Raw genomic sequence first — 20,083 nt, 5'->3', positions numbered from 1 at the left:
CCGGGAGAAGGGCGATACCTCCCCCTGGACGTAAGAGGGCAGCCCCCCCCCCCCCAAATTCCATCAAGACCACGGAGCTGGGAAGCTCAGCCTTGTGGGGGTTTGTGGTCGCCACCAGGGGGCGCCTGGATGGTTCCTGAGCCAAAGACAACAGCACTTCCGCCACACCAGGAAGTGCTGCCGGAAGACCATCACGGAACACATCCGGGGCAGGATAAAAGGGGCCGCCTCACTCCATTCGAGGAGTCAGGAGGGAGAAGACAACTTGCGAGAGAGGAGTGGTGGCGGCTGAACAGAAGCACAAAGAACGACGGTATTGTGTGTGCAGTGTTTCAAATAAATAGTGCGTGTTTTTGGGACATCTGGAGTCCGTGTCTGTCTGTTGCCGGGTTGATCTTTCACAACATATAATACTTCTATATTGTTACAGGCAAGGGCCCTAACCACCACATACCTGCCCACATTTTTCTGCTTTGTTTTCTTGTCTCTTCTCATTTTCTGGAAAGACTGTTAGTCACAAAGTTTAGTTTTACAAGTCTAAATTATGTAACAGAGCTTAAATAGTAAAGGGCTATACAACAAAAAAAGGGAAAGAAAGTTTTTGTCTTTTTTGTTTGCTACACATTAAAGGTACTAGTATACTCAAGGAGAGTATTCTGTGAGCAGATCAGCTCAATAACAGCTAAGATCAGGAAAATGTATATATATTAAATAAGACAGTAAAAATAATAAAGCAAGCTATTAAACACCACAGCCAAAGCCAGATTTGGATGTACTCTTTATTGCACTGCATTGGTGAAGAATGAAGGAAATACTGGTCAATGAGCAAGGTAGAGGCACCCAAGTGGGGGCCCTTTGATAGGCGATCCCTTGTAGTTTTCAGTCGGCCACATGCCTTGGTGTGGTGCGCACCGTTCTTTCGCTGTCAAAATGTTATTTAAAAAACAACAAATCCATTATTACTACGCAACGCGCCTTCTGAACACACTTTATCATTCCTCCTAATAGTGATGTCCCAAATCGGAAAACAATTCTTTAGACAGACGGGTACAACATTGAACAGAAAATCTCCAGGCTGTCCTCAGACTGTGCTAACACCTGAAAACATCCAAGCTGTAAGGGCATCAATTTTTCAGTCTCCTAGACATTCAGCATACAAACCTGCATTTGCCTTAGGCATTTCCAACACGTATTTGAGGAGGATTTTGCATGAGGACCTTAATTTCCATCCATAGAAAATGATGGCAGTGCAGGACCTCACTGGGAGAGATCGGGAGAACCACAGAGAGTTGTGCGCAAGCATTCTGCAAACTGTTTATCGAGATGCCATCGTCATGTGCAGCGACAAGGCATGTTTCCGTTTGAGTGGTTGCGTAAATAAGCCAAACTTTTACTAACCCACATGAACTTCATCAGAGACCCCTGCACAGTGAGCATGTTACCGTTTGGTGTGCCGTTGCAGAAATTGGCAGTGTAGGCCCTTACTTTTTTGAGGAGGGAGGAGCAGTGGTCACCATAACTTCAGAACGTTACATTGAAATGCTAGAGAAGTTTTTGCAGCCCCAACTGAAAGAAATAAATGTGGTGGATGCCTGGTTTCAACAGGATAGGGCAACCGCTCATACGGTGCGGAGCTCCATGCAAGTTTTGCGGGAGATGTTACCAGGTAAGCTGATCTCCCTGCGCGACGATGTCGGGTGGCCTTCACGTTTGCCTGATCACGCTCCGTGCAAATTCTTCTCCAGTTGAAGGTATACAAACACCGACCTCAAAACCTTGAAGCCCTCAAGGATGCTGTTCGCCACAAAATCGCCGCTATTCTCCTTGAAGTAGCCGACCGAATCATGCAAGTATTCAGAAATTGTCTCGAAGAGTGTATTACTAGTGATGGCCACCACCTTGTAGACATCATTTTTAAAACACAGTGAAAAACTATTTTGTATCCCCTTGTGTCATAATGAAATTAATTTTATCTTGTAGCATTTTTGTAGAGTAAACGCTTCAAATTTGGTACTTCTTTTTGGCTCACCTTGTACATTAAACTAATTAGTGCATAGAACTACTGTATTTCCCCATGGGATTAATAAAGTTTATCTAATGTAATCTAAAAGTGGTACTGTGGCTAATATAGGAAGTGCACATCCTACAGGTGAACATATATGCTGCATAAGAGACTTTCTACAACAAAGAAGTGTAACAGAATTGAATAATGCAAGAGTTTCAAGTGGAAACAATCTGGCAATTTTTGAAATCACTGAATTTAAATAATACCAGACTCTTATGTCTGATGAGTATAACACAGAGTACTTACTAAAACCTAAGCATGTATTCATAAATGAAGCAAGTCACTGTACTGCAAGGAGCAGCAGGGTCAGTAACATCAAATATGAAACCACCTTTTTCATTTTTGTAGTTTTGTGGGTTCTGTTCAACACTGGTTAATGGTTTCTGTCTTGTACCTTATGTTACCAAAATAGGTCCTACAACACTGTACTGGTACCTGTAGATGCTAAAAGCAGATGATGTAAGAAAGCTACTGCATTGCCATTAATTCATTTTCTCATTGCCTTTATTTAGGGTGGTACACTCCCATACTTTTTGACAGGATAAATAATTTTGAAAAAGTAGTGGTTAGGCCTATTTTAATTCTTTTAGGCTGATTCATCTCCCTTGCCTGTTTATGTTGTGATACAAAACTGATGCAATAGGGTCTTAAAATTAATATTAAACAAATATGCTGACCTAGTGTTTATATGGTAAACCTATATTCCTTAATGCTTGGCTTACAATTTGAACACCATTTGACATTAGTTTCAGGTTTGCAGAGTTAAAGGCCGCAATTTTTGTTTATATGTCATGGTTATTTTTTTTTTTTTTTTTTTTTGGGCAATAATTTCCCACTACTGCAGTGTGGCTTTTGCCTCTATTTGAGTTATGTTTGTGAAAGTCAGTCCGTCATTATCCAACCCACTATATCCTAACACAGGGTCACGGGGGTCTGCTGGAGCCAATGCCAGCCAACATAGGGTGCAAGGCAGGAACAAATTCCCGGGCAGGGCGCCAGCCCACCACAGGACACACACACACCAAGCACACACTAGGGACAATTAAGGATCACCAATGCACCTAACCTGCATGTCTTTGGACTGTGGGAGGAAACCTGCACAGACACGGGGAAAACATGCAAACTCCACGCAGGGAGGACCCAGGAAACAAACCCAGGTCTCCGTACTGCGAGGCAGCAGTGCTACCACTGCACCACCATGCCTCCCTTGTTTGTGAAAGTGTAACAATTTTAATATTTACAGTGTATATTTTTAAGTAGCTTAATTTTCTAAAACAAAACTTTTACAGGAATTTTCCATCCAAACTCTTTTTTTTTTTTTTTAAACAAATTACTTACCCCAAGTAGTTTGTTGTGATGGATGAGAAAAAAATAATCTCATGTTTTCATTCAGAACGAGAGAAAAAAGTTTGATATTAGGCTTCTGTGGTGACCAGTGTTGTTCAACAGCAAACAATGTGAAAAACTAAATATCCATGGACAAAAGGGTGGTATATTCCTTTAAAGTTATACACTTGTTCTATTAAATAAACAGATTATAAACCTGTTAGTATTCCAGAGTTTTAAAAAATGTAAGTATGTTAATTTGTTATGCCAATATATCCTTACTTACCTTTCTATAGTATCTTTGATTTTAACCCTTGTAGTCACTCTTTGTGCCTGGCAGTAGTGCTGGGAGGTACACCGGTTCATAGAGAAAACCGTTTTTTATTTTTGTTATGATATGGATTTTTCTTATACCGGTTTAAATAGCCTAAACAACGTTCGGAACGTGGCACAGCGGGGAAATGTTTAAGGGGGGACCTTTTTCACTGCTACACCGCTAAACACGCATGCAATGGAGTACATGTGTTAGTGGAGGTATTGAGCAGTGAAAATGGACAGAGAACATTCTGAAACTGAAGTTTTATCAGACGATAAAGTTGAACATGATGACACGAAGAACTTTTGCAGAAAAAAGGAGCCGTGTCTGTTGTGTGGAGATTTTGGTTTTAAAAGGTCGGATGTGGACCAAACAACTATTTACTGCAAATGCTGTGGAGCTAAAGTTGTCGCCGGAGGCGGCAACACAAGCAATTTGCTGCACCACCTTAGCTGCAAGCATGTTTTGGAGTTCCATGAATGTATGGAACTAAGATTGGCACCCTCCACGTCCTTGGGTAAAACTGAAAAAGCTAGAGGACACTCAAGTCAGATGTTACTTGTGGACGCATTTGCTAGAGGTACTGCCTATGACAAAAAAAGCAAGCGGTGCATCGAGATAACCAACATCATTACAATCCATATAGTTAACGTGTCAGTGGACAGAGATTGATAACATTAGCAGAAAGTGTAGTTGGTTTACAAAAAATATTTACTATTTATTCCTTTTCTAAGACATGTTCAGTGCAATACAACTTTTGACAAGAACCTCTGAATATTTTACTAAGTCTCAATGCCTCTTTGGATGGTTAAAAATATGTTGTCAAAATTTTAGTTTAAGTTGTTTGCAAAATTTGTTCAATAAAAAGGTTCTATATTTTGACTGCAACTGTCATGCAGTGTGATTCCTTCTCTTCATTAGTGCCACCCCCTTGAAAACTATCACTTTATGGGGCCATGCAAACCTGTATTAATACTTTTGTGCACATTAAATTTTTTTTTTGTACAATGTACAATTCTTATGACAGTGGAATGGGTTATTCTTAGCCAGTCTACTGCAGTAATTGCAGTGGACAATGTGGTTAACATCCACTCATGCATGGGGAAAAAAATACCGTTGAATACGTGAAATGGGTATAATTTTGAAAAATACCGCGATCCAGAATTTTGGTCATACCGCCCAGCCCTACCTGGCAGTATTTATTTCATTTGAGTAGACAGCTGAGTTTTTGTTTAATCAAGCTTTTTGTGTTGTTTTTTTAATTTTGCATAACCCATTAGCATGATTCACTGACAAGAATGCATATTCTACAGTGACCATTGCATATATGTGTGTGTGTGTGCGTGTGTGTGAATTGTGAAGCCCAGGGCTGTTCCCCACAGCACAGTACATAAAGCATAAATCCACAATACAGTCCCTTCAGTCCTTCCACTTCCGCTCTTCCACACGAGCTTCATCCACTTCCTCCCGACTCGGGCCATTTAGTGGTGGTGATGACTGTTTTTTGTTTTTTTTTTTTTGTAGGGCACCTGGACTCCTTCCACCACACCTGGAAGTGCTGCCAAATAAGGCCCTGTAAATACTCATATATGTGTGTATACATATATATATATGTGTGTGTGTGTGTGTGTATACAGTGGTGTGAAAAACTATTTTCCCCCTTCCTGATCTCTTATTCTTTTGCATGTTTGTCACACAAAATGTTTCTGATCATCAAACACATTTAACCATTAGTCAAATATAACACAAGTAAACACAAAATGCAGTTTTTAAATGATGGTTTTTATTATTTAGGGAGAAAAAAAATCCAAACCTACATGGCCCTGTGTGAAAAAGTAATTGCCCCCTTGTTAAAAAATAACCTAACTGTGGTGTATCACACCTGAGTTCAATTTCCGTAGCCACCCCCAGGCCTGATTACTGCCACACCTGTTTCAATCAAGAAATCACTTAAATAGGAGCTGCCTGACACAGAGAAGTAGACCAAAAGCACCTCAAAAGCTAGACATCATGCCAAGATCCAAAGAAATTCAGGAACAAATGAGAACAGAAGTAATTGAGATCTATCAGTCTGGTAAAGGTTATAAAGCCATTTCTAAAGCTTTGGGACTCCAGCGAACCACAGTGAGAGCCATTATCCACAAATGGCAAAAACATGGAACAGTGGTGAACCTTCCCAGGAGTGGCCGGCCCACCAAAATTACCCCAAGAGCGCAGAGACGACTCATCCGAGAGGTCACAAAAGACCCCAGGACAACGTCTAAAGAACTGCAGGCCTCACTTGCCTCAATTAAGGTCAGTGTTCACGACTCCACCATAAGAAAGAGACTGGGCAAAAACGGCCTGCATGGCAGATTTCCAAGACGCAAACCACTGTTAAGCAAAAAGAACATTAGGGCTCGTCTCAATTTTGCTAAGAAACATCTCAATGATTGCCAAGACTTTTGGGAAAATACCTTGTGGACTGATGAGACAAAAGTTGAACTTTTTGGAAGGGACATGTCCCGTTACATCTGGCGTAAAAGGAACACAGCATTTCAGAAAAAGAACATCATACCAACAGTAAAATGTGGTGGTGGTAGTGTGATGGTCTGGGGTTGTTTTGCTGCTTCAGGACCTGGAAGGCTTGCTGTGATAGATGGAACCATGAATTCTACTGTCTACCAAAAAATCCTGAAGGAGAATGTCCGGCCATCTGTTCGTCAACTCAAGCTGAAGCGATCTTGGGTGCTGCAACAGGACAATGACCCAAAACACACCAGCAAATCCACCTCTGAATGGCTGAAGATAAACAAAATGAAGACTTTGGAGTGGCCTAGTCAAAGTCCTGACCTGAATCCAATTGAGATGCTATGGCATGACCTTAAAAAGGCGGTTCATGCTAGAAAACCCTCAAATAAAGCTGAATTACAACAATTTTGCAAAGATGAGTGGGCCAAAATTCCTCCAGAGCACTGTAAAAGACTCATTGCAAGTTATCGCAAACGCTTGATTGCAGTTATTGCTGCTAAGGGTGGCCCAAACAGTTATTAGGTTCAGGGGGCAATTACTTTTTCACACAGGGCCATGTAGGTTTGGATTTTTTTTTTCTCCCTAAATAATAAAAACCACCATTTACAAACTGCATTTTGTGTTTACTTGTGTTATATTTGACTAATGGTTAAATGTGTTTGATGATCAGAAACATTTTGTGTGACAAACATGCAAAAGCATAAGAAATCAGGAAGGGGGTAAATAGTTTTTCACACCACTGTGTATATATGTATATATATATATATATACAGTGGAACCTCTAGATACGAGTTTAATTCGTTCCAGCACTGAGCTTGTATAGCGAATTTCTCGTATCTAGAACAAACGTCCCCATTGAAAATAATGGAAATCCAGTTAATCCGTTCCGCATCCCAAATATATTAACATAAAAATCAATTTTCCTAACAAATAACACTGATAAATTATATATACTGTAGTCTACCTTTAATAAATAACACTGGTAAATAATATAACTTATTATTAAAAGAATCAAAACAGGTGTCCAAAGTGCAGTAGAGCATTCAATAAATCTTTAAATAAATAATCCTTAAAACAGTTGTGAAGTGGAGGTTTAAAGTACATAAGAATAACAATCCTTTAACACGAGGTTAAAACGTCAACAGGAAGCAGTCTTCAAAAAAACAGATGACAATCCCCGGTGCTTCTTCTCTGTTAGCGTCTCACCTGCTTCTCCCATGCGGGCTCTGCAACAGGCGAGACACTTAATGCAGCTGTCCTTCTCTACACCGTCCTGCTTCAGCTGTTTGGCTCGCCTGTTCAGCTACACGCGAGCCTGTACTCGCTCGCTCTCTCGCACCGACTTCCTACTGCTGCGGATTCCTGCCTCCTCCTGCAACCTCCGTTCTCTCTCCTCTCCTCTCTTTTCTTTTACTTCTTCTCCCCCTTAACCGGCTCGCGCTTCTCTATATATGCGGGGAAGACATGGCAGCTGCTAGGGTTACCACTTTTAATACAAAAAAATAAGGGACGCATACGTATTGATTCAAAACGGGACGCGCAATTTCATTCTCAAATACGGGACGATTCCGTATTTTAAAGGACGGGTGGCAACCCTGCCCAGCCCATCAGCCACAGGACAAATCATGGATGTGGGCAGTTTCCCAACTGTGCACTTAGGTGAGAAACGCAGACACCGCAGATCGCCCTGTGGCTCGCTACAGCTACCACGCCCCCTCGTTAAACCGCGAAGCTATACCCACAGCCTGGCTCGTGGCTCGTTACATGAGCCAATGCTCGTATTTAGATCTGAATTTTTCGCTCATACTTTCCTCGTATTTTGAATTTCTCGTATACAGAGGTGATCGTATCTCGAGGTTCCACTGTATGTATATATATATATATATATATATATATATATATATATATATATATATATATATATATAAAACACACACACATATGTATATGTATATATATATATATATATATATATATATATATATATATATATATATAACGTAAGATGAAACGGGCATGAGTGGAATAGTAATAAGTATAAGCACCACAAACCTGATATAGGTGTATTGAATCAGAATGCGTAATTAGGTCTCGAGCTGTAGTCGAAATCACCTTTCAGTCCTCTACAGCTTTAATCGAAGTCACCTTTCTCTTTGAATTTTTGCGGCCATAAATCCGTCGCCTGCCGCGATGTTGGGGTTGGATGTTGGTCGAAGTCGCCTTTCTCTTTGAATTTTTGCAGCCATAAATCCGCTGCCTGCCGCGATGTCGGTCTCGTAAGGTTTTTCAGGCAGCTGTGCAGAAGGCGACTGCGCATTCGGCTTCGGACAGACGTGAGTGAGTGAGGAGGTTGGCGAATTATGTATTAAGATATATATATTTTTTTTTTGTTGTTTTTTTTTATATATATGCTGCTGCTGGAGTATGTGAATTTACCCTTGGGATTAATAAAGTATCTATATATCTATCTATATATATATATATATATATATATATATATATATATATATATATATCTACAGTGGTGTGAAAAACTATTTGCCCCCTTCCTGATTTCTTATTCTTTTGCATGTTTGTCACACAAAATGTTTCTGATCATCAAACACATTTAACCATTAGTCAAATATAACACAAGTAAACACAAAATGCAGTTTTTAAATGATGGTTTTTATTATTTAGGGAGAAAAAAAATCCAAACCTACATGGCCCTGTGTGAAAAAGTAATTGCCCCCTTGTTAAAAAATAACCTAACTGTGGTGTATCACACCTGAGTTCAATTTCCGTAGCCACCCCCAGGCCTGATTACTGCCACACCTGTTTCAATCAAGAAATCACTTAAATAGGAGCTGCCTGACACAGAGAAGTAGACCAAAAGCACCTCAAAAGCTAGACATCATGCCAAGATCCAAAGAAATTCAGGAACAAATGAGAACAGAAGTAATTGAGATCTATCAGTCTGGTAAAGGTTATAAAGCCATTTCTAAAGCTTTGGGACTCCAGCGAACCACAGTGAGAGCCATTATCCACAAATGGCAAAAACATGGAACAGTGGTGAACCTTCCCAGGAGTGGCCGGCCGACCAAAATTACCCCAAGAGCGCAGAGACGACTCATCCGAGAGGTCACAAAAGACCCCAGGACAACGTCTAAAGAACTGCAGGCCTCACTTGCCTCAATTAAGGTCAGTGTTCACGACTCCACCATAAGAAAGAGACTGGGCAAAAACGGCCTGCATGGCAGATTTCCAAGATGCAAACCACTGTTAAGCAAAAAGAACATTAGGGCTCATCTCAATTTTGCTAAGAAACATCTCAATGATTGCCAAGACTTTTGGGAAAATACCTTGTGGACTGATGAGACAAAAGTTGAACTTTTTGGAAGGCAAATGTCCCGTTACATCTGGCGTAAAAGGAACACAGCATTTCAGAAAAAGAACATCATACCAACAGTAAAATATGGTGGTGGTAGTGTGATGGTCTGGGGTTGTTTTGCTGCTTCAGGACCTGGAAGGCTTGCTGTGATAGATGGAACCATGAATTCTACTGTCTACCAAAAAATCCCGAAGGAGAATGTCCGGCCATCTGTTCGTCAACTCAAGCTGAAGCGATCTTGGGTGCTGCAACAGGACAATGACCCAAAACACACCAGCAAATCCACCTCTGAATGGCTGAAGAAAAATAAAATGAAGACTTTGGAGTGGCCTAGTCAAAGTCCTGACCTGAATCCAATTGAGATGCTATGGCATGACCTTAAAAAGGCGGTTCATGCTAGAAAACCCTCAAATAAAGCTGAATTACAACAATTTTGCAAAGATGAGTGGGCCACAATTCCTCCAGAGTGCTGTAAAAGACTCATTGAAAGTTATCGCAAACGCTTGATTGCAGTTATTGCTGCTAAGGGTGGCCCAACCAGTTATTAGGTTCAGGGGGCAATTACTTTTTCACACAGGGCCATGTAGGTTTGGATTTTTTTTTCTCCCTAAATAATAAAAACCACCATTTACAAACTGCATTTTTTGTTTACTTGTGTTATATTTGACTAATGGTTAAATGTGTTTGATGATCAGAAACATTTTGTGTGACAAACATGCAAAAGAATAAGAAATCAGGAAGAGGGCAAATAGTTTTTCACACCACTGTATATATATATATATATATATATATATATATATATATATCTATATATATATATAATGTGTGTATATGTATATAAAAATAAACACAAATTTTGAAACTTGAACATCTTTTACACTATGTATCCATCTATACATTTTCTAAACATTAGTCAACATTTTTGCTCACATTTATCCAAAGGGGCTTGAAGAATTTCAGGTGCAACATTTTTTTTTTTTTGTCGTCCCCGTAAAAACCCCCAATATATTATTTCAGTTTGAGCTCTGGCAGTTACCCTATGAATCAAGCAAGTACACTGACATTGGTGCCTTTTCATTTCTGGTGCAGCAAGTTAATCTTTAGACCACACTTGAGTAAATAAAGTGTTTTGTTAATTTGATTTTGTGATTGTTGAAATGTTTCTTTATTTTCTATATATGGTTCCAATCTATTTTCTTATCTAATTCAGAGTTACAAGGGGCTGGAGCATATCCTGGCAGTATTTCAAAAACCAACCTTATGTTAGAGTTTGTGTTAGAGTAAGTGAATTTCAAAAGAAAATTTATATCAAAATGCCAAGCAGAAATTAATAAGTTAAATAGTTATCCAAATCAGAATAGAATTATTACATTTTATAATGTGCAAAAAATATATTTGTTACATGCACATTAACCACAAGCATTTTTTTAACCGTACACTCAGAACTGTTTGTGTTAAATTTAAATCTTTTCAATTATGCCACTATACATATGCTGTCATCTTAGTTATTTTTTATTTTTTTTCTTGGTGTATGTTCCAATTTGGTGACGTGTCACAGCAGACAGTTGTGCTGTATATGCATTTATATTAATTCTTAGTGTAAGGGAGGGGGTGGGTCACAGTCACGCATTTGAAACTGACAGCGGTTTTTAGGGTACTTGTCAGATGAGAACGGCAGAGCGGAACATGCCTATCTAAGCACTAGAAGCTGGGCTTTCAGATTCCTTGATTGGTGCCTTGATGTCTCTTAGCATAACTTGTGAGGTTACTGGCAGTGTCATTCATTCAGACATTGCATTACTGTAAATGGTAGCACAGCCGTTGTGTGGACAGTTTCCTTGTCAGTCAGTAGCTGATGGGAGCAGTGCATCATTTCATTGCTTATCTCATTTGAAGAAAGGGTGTCACGGCCACTTTTCTTTTGGAGAATATGATCTGTTTTGATATATACATCCCCCCCCCCACCCCATCCAACACCACCACAACACTTCACTTCTAGTAATATGTTAAATGTTTGCTGCCAAGTTATCTAAATGGGCCTCCAATTTCCTCCCATTTTTCTTTCAAAATGCATTCTAGTGTGACAGTCAGTTGTCACTGATTTCATGAAGAGTGCATATTATCTATTCTGGTTGGACGTTTTTCTGACTTTGAAGAAAGCCAGATGTTAAAGCCTACCCATTACCTCATGAGTTCCCAAGACCAATTTGCAAGCATCGCTGACCCAAAGATGTTAATTTACAAAGTTTATTTCCAAAGACTTGCCTTCACTGCACAGTATCTGTTTCATATTAGAATACAGGCTTAAGTGTAAGTCCATTTATCTTCATAAAATAATTGTCTATGTATAAATAATCCTGCGCCTAAACTTTTATCATTTTGTTGGCATTTCATTAATTGAGGGAAAAAAAAAAAACTAAACACACATATCATTGACTTTTAAATTGTCTTTAGAAACTTTTTGTATAGAGTGTTATTTTATGTCATAACAAAATTTTTTTAAATGTCCAAGTCATTAGTGTATCATTCCAAAATTAAATATTAACTGTTGAAGTACAGGCATAGTGGACTTCAAACTCTGAGGTTGTGGGTTTAAGTCCCACTACTTTACACTGTTTGACCATGAGTGCGTCACTTCAGCTGCTTATGGCCCAACTAGAAAAGACAATGGAATTAATTTAATTGTACTTCAGATGCTGTAAACTTCCTTGGCTAAAGGAGTCAAGCAAATACATTAATAATAATAATAATACTTTAAACCAGTGTGTACTTGTGTACTTTTGAAAGTATGTGCTTATAAAGGTGCTTTTAAATGCACTTGCACATAAATTCTTCCTGCATGCTTATAATTGAGAAATTGTTGCCAGCTTTTGGGTTACCAAAATGGTTTGAGTATTGGCAAAAATGTTTACTTTAGAGCTCTTAGTTTTATTAAATGTCACAAAATTCCAATACAAGCTGGGATTGGCTCCAGCAGACCCCTGTGGTTAGGATATAGCGGGTTGGATAATGGATGGTTGGTGGAGAACAAAATATGCATCCATTTATGTTTTGTTCATCTGCTTCTTCTAATACAGGGTCACAGGGAGCTGGAGCCTATCATCATAGCACTGGACTGTCACTTCATCACAGGGCATACACGCACAAACTCAGGTAGAGTGGTGGCTCTGAGGCTAGGGATCTGCACTGGCAATCAGAAGGTTGCCAGTTCGAATCCTGTAAATGCCAATAGGGACTCTGCTCTGTTGGGCCCTTGAGCGAGGCCCTTAACCTGCAATTGCTGAGCGCTTTGAGTAGTTAGAAAAGCACTATATAAATGCAAAGTATTATTACAGTCGACCCTTGATATACGACCGGCTTGACATGCGAACAACTTGATTTACGACCAAAATTTTTATTTTGATTTACGACCAACATCTTGCGTTACGACCTGAATGCGGTCACGTGTATCCGCTTGCGCGATTGTAAACAAACAGAAACATTCCTATTAATGCGGCACTCATTCAATAAAATGTCAGGTTTGTAAACTCTCTTGGGACCTCCCCCAACTAGAAGACATGCCAAAGTCCAAACTCCGTATGGAAGACTGTTTATCTGTATCTGTTAACAGCCGGCTTAAAGCTGTGCTGAGTCTCTCAGCCAAAGCAAACAGAAAAGATATCGATGGGTGATATGCATGTGATATCCCTGCCCGGCAATGGACAAGCAAGCTTCCACAGTCGCGGCAATCGCGCTTCAGGACGCACTTCAGCATGTCGTTCCCATTGAGGGGGGGGGGGGGGGGTCTCAGAAGAGTTCAGAAACAGTTCCTTGTATCATCGCAAGGAAATGCTGAGAAAAATTCTCGTCAGAATAACTTGTAGGCAGGAGGAGATTAAAATTAATGCAAAAGAAGCTATTGAAATGATTGCAAATGCCTGAGCGCAAGTTAAAGAAAGCCTTTAAAAAGCCTTCAGTTTCATTATCATCCTCCTCCCTTCCTGCAGCCCAAAGATGTCAACTTAAATGGTGAGTACAGTATGAAATTGTTGTTTCTGGTAGGCTAGGCACTTTTTATTACTTTTTGGTTAGTACATTAGAAAAATTATTGGTGTTTTGGTAAATTATGCACATTATACAACCCTTTTTTTATTATGAAAAGGTTAAGTAAGTGTTGCAGTGGGAGGTTCGGAACGCATTATGGGTATTTCCATTATTTCTTATGGGAAAAATAGTCTTGACTTACAACCAACTTGAGTTACAACCAGCCCTCGCGAACGAATTGAGTTCGTAAGTCAAGGGTCCACTGTATTAGTAACTCTTTCAGGACTGATGTCGACTCTTGCCAAAAGGAGGAGTTGTTGATGGTAGTCAACTGTAAACTGTGACAAAACCAACCATTATATTTTAGTTGGACTCTTGTTACTAGAAGAAAGTTAGATTCATTGGTTTGACCGAGATCTCCTGTGTTCGCGTGAGTAGCAAGGCGCAAACAACAGCAAAAATGGCACTGACATTTGACGAGAGATCAAAGCGAATGCGTAAAGCAAAATACTCCGTGGACAACGTTTTGCCTATTATCTCTGAACTGAACTATGATTTGTCGGACTCAGATTTTGATATAAGTGATTGAAAACGAGTGTGAGGTTCCAGCTTCAGCTGATTGGTCCCCAGCTAGTCGTTGTACTGACAATGTTCGCCAGGGAGGACTGCCACTTAACAATGATATGAGGTAGAAACCAGATTGCAAGCCTGCCACACATTCTTGGCAAGATGGCAGCCACAGCATGCAGCAACAGACGTTTTATGTTGATTTCTATGTGAAACCATTGCTTTTCAGAAACTATGTTTTTTGAAATAAATATTCAGCCCTCAAAGAGTTAATATGCATGTCTACAGTATATGGAATTAGTAGGAAACTGGAATAGCAATTAAAAACATATGTAGTTACATTCCTGTATTGGATATGTGAAATTGCAGCTATACCATTAACGTGCAGTTTTTTTTTGCGATAGATTATGTATTAAACTTTTGTAGCTAAGGCAGTGGTACTCCAGTTTTCCTGCCACATCACAAAGACATGCAGGTTAGGCTAATCGGCGACTCAAAATTATCCCAAGGTGAATGAGTTGATGTGTGCATGATTGTGACCTTAAACAGACTACCAGTCCATCCAAACTGGTGACAGTATTAACTAGGTTCTTTAAGTTTTTTAACGTGGGTTTTTGTTTGGCATGGTTTATTGACCTTCTTTTTAATTTTGCGGAACTGAACCATTGCCAGTGCTTGTACTTGTTGTTGGACTGTTCATTTTTACAAATACAAAGTGATAAGGGAGAAAGTAATTCAACCAGTTTGATGTTCTTTTACTGGTAAATTAATTATCACCAAAACTTACTTTCCTTCTGAAGAGCGATCAGATTTTTATTTTTTCATTTGTTCTAATATCATGTGAAAGTGAGAACCTGGGGCTTTCCAAACTGAGAAGCTACAAAGTCTAATGTATTAAAGTGTTTTAAACATTTCGACAAAATGAACACCACAGAAAGCTCACAGACATGTGAATGTCCTTTAACTGAGTTTACTGGGCACATGGGATTAAGTCTTTGTAAAAGTGTACTAATCTGTGTGTCCTCTACTTTCAAAATTCAAACAATTGCTTTTATACTTAGTAGTTTCAAAAGTAAGACTTCTTTGTAGGATGTTCTGTTACGGTGATTTTCAGTGCATGTACCATTTCTCCTTTGACATTATTGGAGGGGAAAATAACTGTTTTAATGTAAAGACTACCTCAAAACAGTATTCTCTGCAGTTAATTCTTTTTAAATTTATTTTTTAATATATACTTAATTCACTGGGTACCTGTAAAACATAGTGAAAGAGGATTTACTGTTGTTTATTTTGATATTCATATTCTATTTTATTTTTTATGCTTATTTCTTATATTTGCTCCTCATGTTACTTGTGCCTTTGTCTGTTTGTACAGTTGTAATGTAAGTGATTTCCTTTGGGAATAATAAAGTATTCTGATTCTGAAAATAATCATACGCCTCCCGCAAAATGTCATTAAATATATGATAAAATGTACATTTTAATTCTTATAAAATATTTGTTGTTTCAGGTAAATGAAAATTTTGCCATAGATTTAGTGGCAGAAGAGCCAGTGAAAGAAGTGGATAGCAGAGTGATCTCTTGTGATGGTGGTGGGGGAGCGCTTGGTCACCCCAGAGTCTACATTAATTTGGTAATTTTATACATATGTGTGCATGTGTATATGTTTGTACAATATTATTATTGTTATTATTTGTTTTGTGTGAAGAAACATCTTGAATGAAAGTACAAAATCAGCAGCAAAGATTGCATTATATACAGTGTAGAATGCAGTGGATTCAGAAAGTTTTTAGACCCCTTCACTTTTTGCACTCCATCCATCCATCCATTGTCTCCCGCTTATCCGAGGTCGGGTCGCAGGGGCAGCAGCTTGAGCAGAGATGCCCAGACTTCCCTCTCCCCGGCCACTTCTTCTAGCTCTTCCGGGAGAATCCCAAGGCGTTCCCAGGCCAGTCGAGAGACATAGTCCCTCCAACGTGTCCTGGGTCTTCCCCGGGGCCTCCTCCCGGTTAGACGTGCCCGGAACACCTCACCAGGGAGGCGTCCAGGAGGCATCCTGATCAGATGCCCGAGCCACCTCATCTGACTCCTCTCAATGCGGAGGAGCAGTGGTTCTACTCTGAGCCCCTCCCGGATGACTGAGCTTCTCACCCTATCTTTAAGGGAAAGCCCAGACACCCTGCGGAGGAAACTCATTTCAGCCGCTTGTATTCGCGATCTCGTTCTTTCGGTCACTGCCCATAGTTCATGACCATAGGTGAGGGTAGGAACATAGATCGACTGGTAAATTGAGAGCTTCGCCTTGCGGCTCAGCTCCTTTTTCACCACGACTGACCAATGCAGCACCCGCATTACGGCGGATGCCGCACCGATCCGCCTGTCGATCTCACGCTCCATTCTTCCCTCACTCGTGAACAAGACCCCGAGATACTTGAACTCCTCCACTTGAGGCAGGATCTCGCTCCCAACCCTGAGAGGACACTCCACCCTTTTCCGGCTGAGGACCATGGTCTCGGATTTGGAGGTGCTGATTCTCATCCCAGCCGCTTCACACTCGGCTGCGAACCGATCCAGAGAGAGCTGAAGATCACGGCCTGATGAAGCAAACAGGACAACATCATCTGCAAAAAGCAGTGACCCAATCCTGAGCCCACCAAACCGGACCCCCTCAACGCCCTGGCTGCGCCTAGAAATTCTGTCCATAAAAGTTATGAACAGAATCGGTGACAAAGGGCAGCCCTGGCGGAGTCCAACTCTCACTGGAAACGGGTTCGACTTACTGCCGGCAATGCGGACTTTTTGCACTCTTTATATTAATTTTAAATGGATATGGGTGACATTTTTGCCCACCAATCTACATTCAGTAACCCATAAGGATAAGGTAAAAACAAGTTTTCAGAAAGGTTTACAAGTTTATTAAAAATTGAAAACTGAATTATCTCATTCAAGCCCTTTGCTGTGGCACTACCAGTTGTGGTCATGTGCATCCAAACAGTTGGATCTCGAGTTGTGTCGAAAACTTGATTTGAGTCTCGGAGTCTGCCAAATCAAATTAATTGGATATTGTTTAGAAAGGCACACATGAATCTTTGTATAGATTTTCGCACAATTCACACTGCATGTCAGGACAGTAACCAATTCATGTAGACCTCCACGATCAGATTATGGTGAGGCATAGATAACAACAAGAGTATAAAACCATTGCTAAAGCGTTGAGTGTTCTCAGGATCAATGATTGGCGTCAATAATTGTAAAATGGAGAAAGTTTGGAGCTACCAGGACTCTTCCTACATCTGGCCTTACTGAATAATTCTTCAACTGCCTTGGTGAGTTAGGTGACCAAGAATCCAGTTGTCACTCTAACAGGGCTTCTCATCTGTCGAGATGGGAGAGCCTGTTGGAAAAGCCGCCATTTCAGCTGAACTCCATTAATCAGGTGTTTATGGTAGAGTGGCTAGACAAAAGCCTCTCTTAAGTAAAAGGCATATCACAGTTTACAGGACTCAGAAAGCATGAGGAAAAAGATTCTGTGGTCTGATGAGACAAAAATTAAACTGTCTGAGTGAAACTCCAAGCACCATGTCTGACAAAGACTGGACACTGCTCATCACCTTCCTAATACCATCCCTACGGTAACGTGTTGTGCTGGCAGCATCATGCCATTGGGGTGCTTCTTAGTGGCAGGGACGAGGAGACTGATCAGAATTGAGGGAAGAATAACTTCTTCTTCTTCTTCCCTGTCAGTGTTCTTCCAGACGGACTTTAAGTGGAAAAGGACAAGCAAACGGTGATTGCATTCACTACACTTTTGACACGCAGACTCATTCTGTTAAATTGGAAGAATCCTAACTCTCCTCTGATAAGTCAGTGGGAAACCGATGTTTTATATTATTTGTAATTGGAAAAAATTAAATTCTCAGTTAGAGGATCTGTACAAATTTTTTTCAAAACCTGGCAGGATCTGATCAATATTATTTTAGAATAAGATAAATAACCATTACCGCATTTAACTCCCTTCTCTATCTTTTATTTACATATATATTTATTTCTCCCTTTCCTTTGCTTAATGTTGTCTTATTAAAAAGCCCTAAGCAATTCTCCTTTAGCTAAGCTCTCCTTCTCAGGGGTGTGGTTTGATTTGTTTTTTATTTGTTTGGTTATAAATTGATCTATTTGTATGGAATGATTACAATAAAAATTAATAAAATATATTAAAAAAAAAAAAAAAGAGAGAATTGAGGAAAGAATAAGTGCATCCAAACACTTGGGAGGGAGGATCTTGAAGGAAACCTGCTCCAGGGTGCATGCAACCTCAAACTGAGGCAATGGTTCATCTTACAGCATGACAATCACCTGAAGTATATAGCCAAGGCAATGCTGGTGTGGCTCGAGTGGGCCAGACGAAACCCAGACCCAGATTAATGAAGATGGCAGTTTAGAGATACTTCTCATCCAGCCTAACAGAGCTTAAGATACGATTTACCAGGAAGAATGAGATAAACTGCCCAAATCCATGTTTGTAAAGATTTATCCAAGAAGACTTAAAGCTGTAATTGCTGCCAAAGAGGTGTCTACAAAATACTGAGTAAAGGATCTGAATACTTCTATAAATGAGAAATTTCAGTTTTTGATTTTTAATACATTTGCAAACCTTTCTGAAAACATGTTTTCACTTTGTTATGCATTATTGAATGTATATTGATGAACAAAAATAGGAAATGTATCCATTTAAAGTGAAATCCACAACACAATAAAATGAAGGGGTCTAAACACTTTCTGAAACCACTGTTTGTTACTGCTATGAAGATGTCGTCTACCAAACTCAATTAGACTATTATAAAACACAGGAATAACATATTCTGTAAATGGACATATTTGTGTGTGTAGGGATGAACAATTGGTGTAGCAATAAAACAAATTTTGGTGTAAGAGTCACAGTGTATGGCCCTGTTGTAAAATGCTTAAATGTTGGATTTATTGTTGAATAATAAAGTGTAAGCAATACGTAAACTAAGAACTAATTGTAAAGTACATATGAAGAAAGCCTGCAGAAATTCAATAGATTAATTCCCCTAATAACAAAGACTTTATGTAGCAGAGCATTAACATTTAAAGAATTACTTGGACTTCTTTTGAGCTATAGCCACTGCATTACAGTCTCTTTCAGATGGCTGAAACCCACCCTGACACCCACTGGCACAATGCCGGAGCCAGCCAGCCAGCCCTGCATAGTGTGTGCCATCCCATGACTGGGCCCACTCACACTACTATGGCGCCACTAGGCACGTCTTGACTCTTAAGTGTTTAGACAGTTGATGGATGTTTTAATCCATGTTAGAGGTGACTTGATGGCTTTGAGTTATAATATCAATACATAATATGTGTATTGTTATTAGTAAGATTTCTGAGATTTGAAACCGTTTTTAACAAAGGATCTATTTTAGTGAATAAAATAATCCAGATTTGATTTTGCAGAAAGAAGGAAACTCATTCGTTGCTTTCATAATAGGTTTGAATTACTTCAACTTAATGTTTATTTTTTTATTTTTAGGATAAAGAGACTAAAATTGGAACATGTGGCTATTGCGGACTTCGATTCAAACAGAAACATCACCATTAAACTAAAAGTATTTCTTGATATCTCCTGATACCTAAGCTAAAATAAATTATCTTCTTTAAAACATGTTTTATTTATTTATTAGAAATTGTTTTTTGGTGTTACATTATGACTAATAATGGCAGTAAAAATTGCTCATTCCCTTATTTGCACTGGAGCATTGGTTCACGTATTAGGGCCATTACATGTATTAACTTAGCAGATGCTATTATCCTAAATGATTTACAAAAGTGGTCAACATAATTGAGTAAACATCGATCTGGGGAACAGTTTGGGAACAAGTGTGAT

At 39.5% G+C, this 20,083-nt stretch overlaps 1 protein-coding gene across 1 annotated transcript in view; it reads left to right on the top strand.

The window, feature by feature from the left end:
- ndufs6 (NADH:ubiquinone oxidoreductase subunit S6) overlaps positions 1-19,859 on the top strand; it is a 28,527-nt gene extending 8,668 nt beyond the window's left edge. Inside the window, exons 3-4 of the mRNA XM_028817988.2 lie at positions 15,689-15,811; positions 19,730-19,859. Of these exons, the coding sequence (XP_028673821.1) occupies positions 15,689-15,811; positions 19,730-19,798 (192 nt within the window). The 3' untranslated portion in view covers positions 19,799-19,859. The remainder of the gene's footprint in view (positions 1-15,688; positions 15,812-19,729) is intronic.
- Positions 19,860-20,083: the final 224 nt, after the last annotated feature.

The sequence above is a fragment of the Erpetoichthys calabaricus genome, chromosome 13, assembly GCF_900747795.2.
Source record: "Erpetoichthys calabaricus chromosome 13, fErpCal1.3, whole genome shotgun sequence".
Classification (NCBI taxonomy): domain Eukaryota; kingdom Metazoa; phylum Chordata; class Cladistia; order Polypteriformes; family Polypteridae; genus Erpetoichthys; species Erpetoichthys calabaricus.
Note: the sequence above shows the minus strand (reverse complement) of the source record. Positions and strands in the feature narration are given on the sequence as shown.